This window comes from Heterodontus francisci, chromosome 1 (genome assembly GCF_036365525.1).
Source record: "Heterodontus francisci isolate sHetFra1 chromosome 1, sHetFra1.hap1, whole genome shotgun sequence".
NCBI lineage: Eukaryota > Metazoa > Chordata > Chondrichthyes > Heterodontiformes > Heterodontidae > Heterodontus > Heterodontus francisci.
This window is the reverse complement of record NC_090371.1, coordinates 64,334,171-64,347,105: the sequence shown is the minus strand read 5'-3', so window position 1 is coordinate 64,347,105 and position 12,935 is coordinate 64,334,171. Positions and strand designations below refer to the sequence as shown.

The 12,935-nt window shown below is 40.2% G+C and overlaps 1 protein-coding gene across 3 annotated transcripts in view; it reads left to right on the top strand.

Annotated features, from left to right (window-relative positions):
• LOC137378647 (ciliary neurotrophic factor receptor subunit alpha-like) overlaps positions 1 to 11,237 on the top strand; it is a 578,914-nt gene extending 567,677 nt beyond the window's left edge. For all 3 annotated transcript variants that reach the window (XM_068049059.1, XM_068049135.1, XM_068048974.1), the window contains one exon: positions 8,792 to 11,237. In XM_068049059.1, coding sequence (XP_067905160.1) covers position 8,792 — 1 coding nt within the window. In that variant the 3' untranslated portion in view covers positions 8,793 to 11,237. The remainder of the gene's footprint in view (positions 1 to 8,791) is intronic.
• Positions 11,238 to 12,935: the final 1,698 nt, after the last annotated feature.

The following is a 12,935-nucleotide window of genomic DNA, read 5'->3' as shown; positions in this document are numbered from 1 at the left end:
TACAAGAATGTTGGCAGTGCTTTCCCTGTGCTGTGTATTCCCTTGCTTTGTTTGCTCTCCCCAAATGCATTACCTCACACTTCTCTGGATTGAATTCCATTTGCCACTTTTCCGCCCACTCAACCAAACCATTGATATCATTCTGGAGTCTACAGCTATAAGGAAAGAATGGATTGGCTAGGGTTGTTTTCCTTAGAACGGAGGAGTCTGAGAGGTGACTTAATTGAGGTGTACAAAATTATGAGGGGCCGAGACAGAGTAGACAGGAAGGACCTGTTTCACCTAGCGGAGAGGTCAATTACCAGGGGGCACAGATATAAGGTGATTGGTAGAAGGATTAGAGGAGGACATGAGGAAAAACTTTTTCACCCAGAGCATGGTGGGTGTCTGGAATTCGCTGCCTGGTTCAATGGTGGAGGCAGAAACCCTCAACTCATTTAAAAGGTACCTGGACCTGCACTTGAAGTGCTGTAACCTGCAAGGCTACAGACCAGGTGCTGGAAGGTGGGATTAGATTGGGCGGCTAGTTTTTTCAGCCGGCGCAGACATGATGGGCTGAATGGCCTCCTCTGTGCCGTAATTTTTCTATGGTTCTATGGTTCTATTTAAATGCCACTCCCTTATATATTAGAGCATTGGTGTCAGTTTTGTTTTGTTTCCTGAGAAGTTCCTGACACTCCCTGGCCTGAAAGCTTCCTTATAGTTTTGTGGCCTGGTTCTAATGGCAAGTGTCCTAGCTGCAACACTAGTGACATAAATGCCTGCCATTGCCATGTAAAACAAGGTGGGTGAAGGACAGTCCTTACATCAGAGTGCACCCGCATGGATTGATGAGCTTATGAACAGACGGCAAAATACAGGCTGGTGTATCGCGCTTGTCCCGAACAGTCATGATGCAAAAAGGCACTGTTAAAACTGTAGGCCAATTCAGAGATCAAAATTCTGGGCAATTCCTCTACACTCGCCAAGGTGAGCAAAAACAAGTTCCGGGAGATCACCATGGATATGGGGCACAAACAGTTCTCTACACAGTAACATTAGTTACAGCACAGAACTATCCAGTTCATTTTTTGAACTGTCACAGAGAAATCTCACTCAACACTTGAGCTGACAATTTGTTCCAGGCCTCTGCAACCCTACAGTACAGAAAAACCTCTCAGCATCTAACTTAGTACTATTCTAGCCCAGTTTATAAATATGACCTCTCAGTTCCCCTAACAGGATTAAATAGGAATGATCTGGAATCCGTTGCATTCAGGCAGCTTCAGCAGTAACTTTCAAAGAGAAATTGGATAAATACTAGAAAAGGAAAAGGCTATGGGGAAAGAGTATGTGATAATTGGTAGCTCTTTCAGAGAGTCAGCACTGGCCCGGTGGGTCGAATGGCTGCCTTCTGTGCTGTATTGTTCTATGATTATTTGATTCTATGATAACCCTACAGAGCTCCCATGAAATAGTATGAAATAGTATGAAACGCATTTTGAGGGATGGAGTAAAGTACTGAGGCAGCCTGGACTGGCGGAGGATGAAGAAGTCATGGCAGCTGCCAAGAAAGTGAGTTCACACATAGAGGAAGCTCTTGTTGTGGTCACAGACCAGTTGAATTTTAAGGGGTTGGAAGCCCTTCCTGTTGATGGATCTCACTGGCCAGTTGCTTGGTGCCTTGATGGTCACATGCACACAAGCGATGATGCCCTGCACTGGAGGAATCCAGTGATGGAGGTGAAACCCTTTGTGCCTGTGCAGACCCATCTGCATCAAAGTAGGTGTAGTTACTGTCCTCCTGAAAATGGCATCTGGGACCTGCCTGATGAGCTGCCGATTGCGAGATGACACCTACGTCCACAACTGATGCCTGGAAAGACCGGGTTGCCTCGAAGTTTAGGGTGACAGAGACCTTCATTCTGCAGATAAGGGGACTGTCAGGGATCTACAAGGCTCAGGTCATTTGGATCAGAGCATGCAGGTCCGAGACCATCTGCCTGGATAGGCGCAAACACTGGCGCTCTGTCATTTGCAGGTAGCTGATTCTTCGGCTGTGCACCTGATGTCGTGTGTAGTGCCTTCCTCCCTTGCAGCCCCCTCATTGTGCTCCTCTGGTGTCCTGCTATTCAGGAGGTTGCATCTGCTGAAGTTCATCCTGGCTGTTCTGTCCAATGTCAGAGTAGTCTGTTCCCATCTGAACTCCCTTAGCTGGGCTTTGTACATTCACCAGGCCTTTCTCTGCCAACCCAAGGTGCCGCTGTGATGTCAGTGGCCTCATGTCCCTCTCCGGTTTCCTGCCACTCCCCACTGAGAAAAACAAGTCTTACAGCTCCAGCAATAAATACTCTGTCGCACTTTTGAAGCAGCTGAGCTTTACCTTGTGCCCTTCCCAGAGTCCTCATGGCCCCCCCATTGTGTTCACGAATTGAACACCCTGCTGTGTTCCCCCCTTCCCAACCTTTGAAAATTAAAAACTGCCGCTGACAAGCCTGATAATGAGCTCTTCAATGAACTCAACAGGCACTTAATTTTAGGCATATGCCCAACCCATTCCCTCCCTCCCTTTAAAAATGGCATCACGTTTAGGAGACAACGAGTCCCAGTGCTGACTTCCAAAACATGATCTTTAAACCATGCTTGCACCCACATCAGTGGGCTTTAAAAATCCGGTCCTTGGTGTTTATGTACTGAGGGTCTGTGCACAGCTTGCTACAGCCGTACACAAGGGTGGCCATCTGGATGAGGGCCCTTCTGCCCCTCTTTCCTGCAGCAACTCGTGCTTCTCTACCTAGCTTCGTGGTCTCCTCCTATTCCTCATCCAGATCAAGGGGCGCCTCACAAGGCTATTCACAATCTATATCAATGATTTGGATGTGGGGACCAAATGTAATATTTCCAAGTTTGCTGATGAGACAAAACTAGATGGGAGTGTGAGTTGTGAGGAGGATGCAAAGATGCTCCAAGGGGATTTAGACAGACTAACTGAATTAGCAAGAACATGGCAGATAGAATATAATGTGGAAAAATGTGATATTATCCACTTTGGTAGGAAAAACAGAAATGCAGAGTATTTCTTAAATGGTGAGAGATTGGAAAGTGTCTAACATAGATACTGCCCATATTAGAGACTGGACGGCAGAACGCACGACTCTTTCTCTTGTAGCTTTTTGTCTTCAAGTTTTTCGGTCGGTCTCTCTCTTTCTCTCTCTCTTGTCTCTTGTCCAAAATTCTCTGCCATACAGTGTCAAAGACAGGACTCCTTTTATCCTGGCAGCTTTCCAGTTAACCTTCCCCTCTCCCTATCAGTGATTAGTCTTGTATTAAAGGATGCCTTTCTTAACCAACCAAGTATAGTTTTGTGATGGTTGCCACCCTTTTGGATTTGCGCAAGTAGTTACACTTTGTGTTGACTACTTTATGTCAATGCTTTTACATTTTGAGGTTGCCTTTCTCACTATGAGACAAATCTATGCAGAAGCTGTTTTCACAATCTGCTCTCAAGGTCTCATCCTTTTGCTGCAAGTAAACATTTTAAAACTTGACATAATTTCCCAGAATTCCTCTGTCTTGACATCCTGTTCATACTGTGCCCTATTTCCTAGGTTTTTCCACTTTACTATACTACAAAGAAGGGTTAGAATAAAGCTAAATGTTAGTTTATGATAATAAGTTAGTTGTTAGTTGATAGCTGGATTTTAACAATTAGTAGGCTGGTTAGTAACTATTAGTAACCTAATAATCTTACAGAAGAGTTGATGTCCAAAGGGATCTGGTGTCCTTGTTCATGAGTCACTAAAAGCTAGCATGCAGGTTCAGCAAGCAATTAGGAAGGAAAATGGTATGTTGGCCTTCGTTGCAAGGGGTTTTGAGTACAGGAGTAAAGAAGGTTTGCTGCAATTGTATATAGTTTTGGTGAGACCGCACCTGAAGTATTGTGTACAGCTTTGATCTCCTCATCTAAGGAAGGATATACTTGCCATAGAGGGAGTGCAACAGAGGTTCACCAGACTAATTCCTGGGATGGTGGGATTTATGAGGAGAGATTGAGGAAACTGGGCCTGTATTCTCTAGAGTTTTGAAGAATGGGAGGTGATCTCATTGACGCTTACAACATTTTTACAGGCCGTGACAGGGTGGATGTAGATAGGATGTTTCCTCTGGCTGGTGACTAGAACCAGGGGATATAGTCTCAGAAAAAGGGGAGGCCATTAAACACTGAGTTGAGGAGGAATTTCTTCATTCAGAAGGTGGTGAATCTTTGGTATTCTCTACCCCAGAGGGCTGTGGAAGCTCAATCATTGAGCATGTTCAAGACAAAAATCAATAGATATCTGGATACAATGACATCAAGGGATATGGGGTTAGTGTGGGAAAGTGGCGTTGAGGTAGATGATCAACCATGATTATTTTGAATGGCGGAGCAGGCACAACGGGCTGACTGGCCTACTCCTGCTCCTATGTTTCCTATGTTCCTATATGATGAATGTGTATTTGGATGAGGCAATTAAAGGCTATCAGCAACATTGAAGCCATCACCTATCGAGAGTCAGTCGCTTGAGGATAGAAAAGGGACATAAAATGGTGACCAAAAGAATCTAAGGGATAATTTTCCATCATTCACTCAGAAGCACGTATCAGAATTGTGGAAATGGAGGTAATGTGGCCAGGTGCACCCACAGCATTTTAGTACATTTAGTACATACAATGGATGAAAAATTGACGGGCTGTGTAATAGGTGTGTTATCCTCCCTGACTATTTTTCCAATATGAACTTCTGGCATGCAATTCTCTGCACAGGGAGTGCAAACACAGAATATTTACGTTTTGCTTCTTTCAAGTGGTGCAAAGGGCTTTCAGCACTTGAAGGGTTAAACATGAAATATCTCTTTTATGTAGCTTACAATGTCTAGCCAAATATCTTAAACTACTACAGTAAGTCTTTGACTACTAACAAAGTGCAGAAAATTTATAGTTTGTGTAAGTATACAAAGACCTATATATCCATGGGTATCAGATGCTTTTGATGACTGTCCGCTTTCTATATCTCATGGAGAAACACGGTTTCCTATGTATTTCCATCTTAGCCCACTCCCTCTGAAAACCCTGGACAAAAAGATCTTATTTCATGCTGGAGCTGCTTTTTTCCTCAGCTTTGTTTTTAATTCATCCCAGAGGTATTCAGTAGGCTTGAGGTCAGGTTTCTGAGCCAGTGCACTGCTGGCACAATGCATCCTGATCTTGTTTCCACTTGCTCACAAGTCTTGCTCTATGTGGAGGGCACTGCACCACCACCAAGATTAAAAGGAAGATTCTGGGTAAAATAAAACAGCACTTGCTATAAGTATTACTGCAGGGGCTTAAAATGGAGGAAGAGCTTCCAATGTTTGCTGTTTGTAGTGAAATTTCTTTCTTTTATACTCAAGATTACAATGTCACAACAAATAGCTAACAGAGAAAATCTTCTCATGATAAGAAAGGCTATACAAATTATAAGGAAGAATTGATATTCCATATCTTAGGCATATTTTATTAGATATTTGCAAGTATCCTTTGCTTAATAGTTTTTCATTTGTGCACTAAAATACATATTGATCATTTGTCTGCGTGTTAGCTCAGAATTAGTATTTTCTTTCGTTGAATATTACTTTCTAGGATTATAGAAGAGTTTCACTAAAAAATCACAACAAACAGCCAATGTACAAATTATCAATTAAGAATTTAAAGCAGTCCTTGAGCTCTGCCTTTTTCACTTCTAGACCCTAGTAGAGCTGCATATATCACAGTAAAGGTGGATGAAAGTCTTTGCTACTTCTTCAATTGCTCAAAACTGTCAGCAGTGAAAGGAATGTTTTGCAAACCTCAAGCTAATTCATGATGGATAGCAGGAAGAACAGTTTGTGCTTCCTCTTAATTTGATGCTCTGCCATAGTCTGACATGCAGGAAAGCACTCTGTGGTTGATAGGATTTTAGTAATTCCCATGATTATTGAGCAATGTGTAAGTGTCTGTATTCTAACAGCATTAATGAAAACCAAAGACAGCATGGTGGCATGGTGGGATGTAGGAAGTGGGCTTCTGACCACAGTTCCTAGCCACAGTTCAGTTTAATTGAGAAACCTATGTGAAAGAGCAGGGCCCTCAGCTTGAAAAAGAGTAGGAAAAAATGGGTAAATCAATAAGTAGTGATAGGATTTCAAAAGTGTTCAATAGTCAGAGAAAGACTGAGAAATCTCATAATTTGAGATCCTGGGAAAGAATGAGTTCGAGTCAGAGTGAGATAGTCACTCATTAAGCTCCTGACCTCAGGTTTGTCAACATAGAAGCACGTTAATGGCTGGAAGAAAAAAAGTGAAGGATAATTGCTTAGGGTGCATCAAGTTAGGATGCTTTAGTTGTGCACAGAATAATATTGGTCAAAAGCTGGAAGCAGGCTACCTGACTGTTCATTGGGCAGGGAATGGTTCAGGGACATAAAAGGGAAGTAAATGGACATTTGCATCTCTTCAATAAAGTGAAGTAATTTTGAAGAATATGTGCCATTCTGTAAGAAAGTTTTAGAAGTTAGGTCTCTCTGCAAATATAATGGGATAGATTTTGATTTTGTCTGATCGTGTAAATTGAGTAATCAAGAATCAGCATTCCATTTTACAACTCTTATGATTTTTATTTCCATTATAGCTCTACAATATTAGACCCATTGGCTGCACACCCATATAGGCAAGAACTTGCCAACCCAAGAGAATTTATCTTGTATAACCTAACTGCAGAAATTGAATAGTTTGTTAACTTGATGGCAAATAGATGGGGATAGCCTGCAGTGACTGTACTCATCATTTCTCATTTCAAGTACTGGTGTCCAAGTTTTCCATAATAAATAAAATGTTCTCCACGGTTAAACGTAAAAGGCAAAAAATGACTTAAAGATAGTGGTCATGCTTTTTGGAGAAGAGCATGCAGCAAAGGTTACTGAGCAGGATTTTCAAAACCTAGGGCATTGATTGCCTTCTCATCCTCTCATGAGATGAACCAAAAAGGCAAAAGAAAAAATGAAAGAATAAACAATTGGTAATGAAAATAAGTGTTGTGAAAATAAAACTTTATGATAAACAATTGTTATCTCTTGCATGTAATGTATGCCATGTATGTGAGATAAAGACCCACCCAGAACTACTTTCTGTGAGACACCAGAGGTGAAAATCTCAGCAGCAGGAAGTTGAAAAACACGCAGCAGTGAATTTGTTATTGAATCAATGCCACCAAAAAGTATATTGTTCTAAACAATTGATCAATCTCACAATCTCTCACTGTCTCTCTTATGATCTATGAATATCCAGTACTCTTCGCACAAAAAGATGACAACAAACCTTTACAATTATGTTTAAAAATATGGAAATGCATAACAGGTCAGTCAGGATAAGAAAGAGAAAATTGTTGTTGTTTGACTGGAACTGGGCTTTTTTTGATTTTTGTTTCATGATAAAGTAAATAGGAAAATGAATCAGTTTTCAGACTCAGCCAGGTACACTAAAAAGGAAACGTGTTGCTAAGTAGAATAATGTACAGAAAATTTGTTAAATATAGTGTCAGCCCACTCGTAAAGTGAACCTATATAATTAACTCTCAGCTTTGCTGCTTATAAATTATGGATGAAATAAATATATGCAGCAACTTCCTATAGTGTTCTCTTTACTGTCAATGAATTATTAATGTCTTATCAAACATAGTTTGCATGCCCTTATTATTGAAGAATAATGCTTGCTTCAATGACCAGGTGAGAAAGAGGTCTTGGGCTCCCTTTCAGTCTTCACCTGGTCGTACTGTAACAGGGTTTTAATTTTAAACACACCATGTTTTTAGCTTCCCCTTGGTGAATCCTTGTTTACCGTTTTCCAATTATAAGGCAAATAAACCAGCACAAACAGGCTTTCTTAGCTTTAAAAAAGAAAAGTTTAAATTTATTAAACTTAAACTCTAATTCGGTTAACGCCTGCGGGATACACGCACACCCCACGCCAGCATTCATACGCAATACACTGATGTAAATAGAGACAGAAAAGAGCAGAAGAAAAATAAAGTGGAAAGGTTTGAGGTAATATTTGAAGAGTTGTTGTTACTGTTCTTCAAGCTCACTGTAAAGTCCTTGATTGTAGGTCGATCTTGCTTTCCATTGGGGCCCAGTATTCTTCTTAAACCTTGTTCACTGCAGGAGACTTTTCTCTCTTGGGATTCATGTGTCTTCAGTGGATTCAGAGGTTTGTGAGAAAGAGATGGGAGCAAACAGGAGAGAGATCTTCTCAGTCCAGGAGCAAACAGCTTTCTGCCCAAACTGTTTGTACAAATTCAAAAACTCAGGTTGCCCAGCAGGTTAGTCATGTGACTAGCTGGTTTGACCATGTCCGTTTGTGCATTTGGCCATCTTAGCAGTCAACCTAGAATGCGAGCTCCCCCATCTTCAATGTCTGGTCGATCATGGGTTGAATGTCAGGGAATGGCAGCTTTGTCCTTCCAAACACCGTCTGTTAAATATGCAAATGTCTTTTCCAGCCACGGCCGATCTGTTCAACAAGTCCTCCCCTCACCCCAATAACAGCTTAAAACCAATGGTCATGACAAAATTAATGTGCCTCATTCTTGGCAGCTGGGGGCCTAACATGTCACTTGTCATGACTACTAGGAATATCTTACATAAAAGAGTAGAGACCTTTCACCAGACTGTACATATAGTAGAAATGTATTTTGAAATGTAGGTTAAAATTACTTTTATTTGGAAAATATTTCTCACAACATTTTTCCTTTTGTTCAACAGATTATTACTTTGCTTTCCTTGAGTAAAAGGCAAACGCAATTATGAGAATCCATGCTTTTTATTTTGCACATGTGGATGTGGATCCAATGCATCTCCCTTTCAATATGATTCCTAAAAAAAAACTTCTAGGAATGTGAAGCTCAGATCCCTGTGAAAATTCACTGGACACAGACACATAAACTGAAGGAAAGCAAAAGCATGGATCTCAACTGGACACATCATCCTGCAGATATATTTTTTTGAAGGGCAAATGAATACCATTTAATCTTGCATCTGGTGAGGAAAATATTTTCAAGAATTAATGTGAAAGAAACCAACCACATACAGCTAAATCATCATGCCAAAGACACCGTGATCTCCATGAACTTTTAACCACAATGCTCTGCTTCCTCAAATACCTGCATCTGTGTAGTGAGAGCGGACGCTAATAGATGACGGGATACTGTTGGTAACAGTACTGTGAATTTTTGATCGTACGGATTGTGGCCTGTAATTTTATCACAGTTGTTTTAAAACAATGTTTTGTACTTATGGCTGATATGAAATGATGGGACTGTAATGCTCCACTATGAACATTATACCTTAATATGCCTGTGATGGACTGCATTGATTTTTTTTACTGGAAAACGTATTTGTATGCTTGTCAGTTATAACAGTAGTAGGTTATGTTGTGTAAAAAAAAATTCACATTATCATTGCTTGTTAGCTTTCTTTATAAAAAAATAAAAACATATAGGGAGCATTTTAACTTCTCACATAATTTCCAAAATGCCACCTATATAAACTTGACAGCACACAGGTCCAACTTAAATTTAGTTGTGCAGGGAAAATATCAGGAGTCCTGTATCTGTCTATGAAATAATAATCAGTATAGAATTAGTTTTACAGAAGTCAGTAGCTCAGTCCACAAATTTCTTCTGTAAAGAATTTAACAATTAATCTTAAACATGCAAAAATGACTTATTTAACATATAGTGATTGTGTTAGAATTAGAGTATTGTAAGAATTAGAAACTTGATCTTTTTTTAATAAAAAAACAAAAATAAGAGCTCACTTATTAGAAACTGGTCATCTAACAATGATGCCTCATTGAATATATAGGAATTTGTTTTACTTCCAAGGCTCTTTTTCTAGATAGAAGCAATTACCATATTCACCAAACTTATTTGAAGCTTATGTATTATTCTATGATAATGCATTTGCCAAATTTCATTTTCTGTCTAGTCAAAATCAAGTTGACCAACAAACCATATTTTTATTTAATATTTTATAATTTTACAGTTGAATAAAATCCAACTTCGTATGTCATTATTGTAATTTTTGAGCTGTGTTTAATTCCAAAATGTACACAATGTTTTCTGAGACTGTGTCCATCAAACATGAGTAACTTCAAATACTTTGTAATATCTGTTACAATTATTCTTCTAAGGGCTTGAGAACTTAGTGACAGATGTAGGCTCCCTGCTTTTAAGATTCAGTGATACATGCTAAACTTTATCGTTGTCATCCAAACAAGGACAATTTCAGCTCCAGTCAACCCCATTGGAGGTTAATTTAAAGGATCCCATTGTTTTTTGCACTGGATTAGAAATATTTTTAAATTTAGTCTCTGGCTATCTACAAACATGCATTAAAACCATTAGATTCCTTCACATGTCTGTATTGTAACAAGTGTTCAAAAGCAAACCACAACTATCTACCTGAAGACTTTTTAAAGTTGATGTGGGTCAAAATTCTGCCTGGCTACCTCTGCGTGCAATCCATTGTAGCATGCTCTCCAGGTGTGTTACATAGTGGATCGTACATCTCCATCTCCCACAGTTCCTACATTCTGTGGAGTCCTGATAAGGCTAATTCTATTATACCAAAGGGAAAATCACTCTTAACAGGGATTTATTCTGATCAAAGACGATTGCCATTATATTTATTAAAGCTTAGCCAACTCTTCTTGTTTCCCATGAATTGTGTTATGGTTGTACTCTGTTGCATGTGGTTAAATATAACGCATATATTCCTGGTGGAAGCTACCCCCTTGTGTAATGATGAAAAAAGTCTCATCCAAATATTGTATTAAAAAGAACAATGATTGCAATTCAAGTTACTCACCCTCATATCTACATTGTTCCAATTACAGTAGCCTTTTCTTGTAACATTCACTGATAAATTACCAGTTCTGATGCAACACACTTAGACTCCCTCAGTCATAGATAACATGTTCATCGTATCACACATATTTGTGTAATTCGGAAAACAAACTTATAGAAGAGATGCTACAGTGTGTACTTCCTCCCTCTTTATTTTGTGAGTAACTGCATCGTATGTGAATAATCCAAAACACAATATTTGTGCCTAACATTTTTCTGTGAGAAAACTTCTTACCAGTGTCAATATAATCCAGCTTCTATTGTATTCCATGTATCAATTTTGAACAGTAAAGTTGAGTTTTTTGGACCTATGTAGTGTCACTTGTTTTTCACTGTCTAAATAGAAATTGTTATGTTACCTCAAACCAATGAGCCATGGCTGATCTAACTTAGGAGATATTAAACAAGCTCTCTGTATGGTTTTTTGGGGAAGTACGGCTAAACCATTTAAAACAGCAAGACTCCAGTTTCAACTCTTGACCTCTGTTGATTTGTTTTTCCACAACCAGTGCAGGATCTGGGTATGACAATTGGTCTTACCTCACCTGGGAGCTATAGTGGTGAAAAAAATACCTAGACCTCCTAATTCAGTTCTCTAACCAGTGACTCGTGTTGTCAAGGCTTATGTGAATAATGACCACTTGAGTGAAGTAGTGGAAGCTAGCTGATGACGATAAAAGTATACCACAGTGCGAGATACCATATGCAGGAAAAGGGCGAAGACAAATTAGCATTAATCTCTACAGATGAAATTGTTTAGTCATTTTTTATGCACTCACACTCTTAGGATACAATGGGGGCGTGTGGGTATATTTTTGCATACCATGTTAATAAGGCAGGCATTTGTTTCACCTGCCCAAAAGAGTCCACTGGAGTCTGAGCCATTTTTGTAGTTGGGCCTTGTTTGCATTAGTCTGATGCACTTGTTACAGGCAGCTCCCAAGCGGGGGGCAGGAAATCTGGCAGGATGGCTGATTATGAAGGACCTGCAGATGCATGTTAAAGGGGAAGTATGAAAGCAACAGGAATGAAATTGAGCAGCAGTTTCTAACAGAAGCAGCTTTTATTACAGCACCTACAGCAGCAAATGCAATTAACAGGGAATATTTTAAGGCTCATAATCCACAATGACTGCAGTAAAAATGAGTGCCATATCTGCTTCAAACTTTCCCTGACTGCAGTGAAGGATCCCTTTAATGGACACTCAAAATGACTGTGTCCCAACTTACACCATATTATTTGGTGGGATAGATTTGTAGCTTTATTTTATTTATTTATTCATTCATGCGATTTGGGAATCTCTGTCAAGGCATGTATTGTCCATCTCTAATTGCCCTTGATAAGGTGGTGGTGAGCTGCCTTCTTGAACTGCTGAAGTCTATGTACTCCCACAGTGCTGTTAGGGAGGGAGTTCCATGATTTTGACCCAGCAACAGTGAAGGAACGGTGATATAATTCCAAATCACATCTCCACATCACTGTTGCTCCACACTTCCCCACCTTTTCATCCCTTTGCTGTAGACCATCAAGGCATCCTCTTGGCCAAAATCCTGAAATAAAACACAGCACAAAAAAAATTCCATCATAACTTTATCCAAGAACATTCCCGATAATACATAGAAAACTGAACCATTCACCCTTGTGCCTTTCTAGTGGGTGCCTTTGCCTGTCTTAGTGCTCCTACACAGTGCTACTCCAGTGACTGCAACATGCCTGGTGGAAGGCTGCTGAGTGTCAATGGAGGAGATGGCAGATGGTCTGGCAGGACACCCTTGAGCAGCTCTGGGCCTTGAGGACCCAGTTTCAGACTGCACAACCTCAGCATGGGCAGCAGCAGTCTGGGCTGGCTGAAAGGCAAAAGCAAGGGCACTGGTGGAGTGGCAGTGGTGGGAACACCAATGCTGTCATCCTGAGAGAGCACAGCAGGTTCGTGCTCCACAGTGCCACTGTCACTTCCCCAGGGTGATGCCTTAGCAATCCTTGTAATCTGATAGAGCACA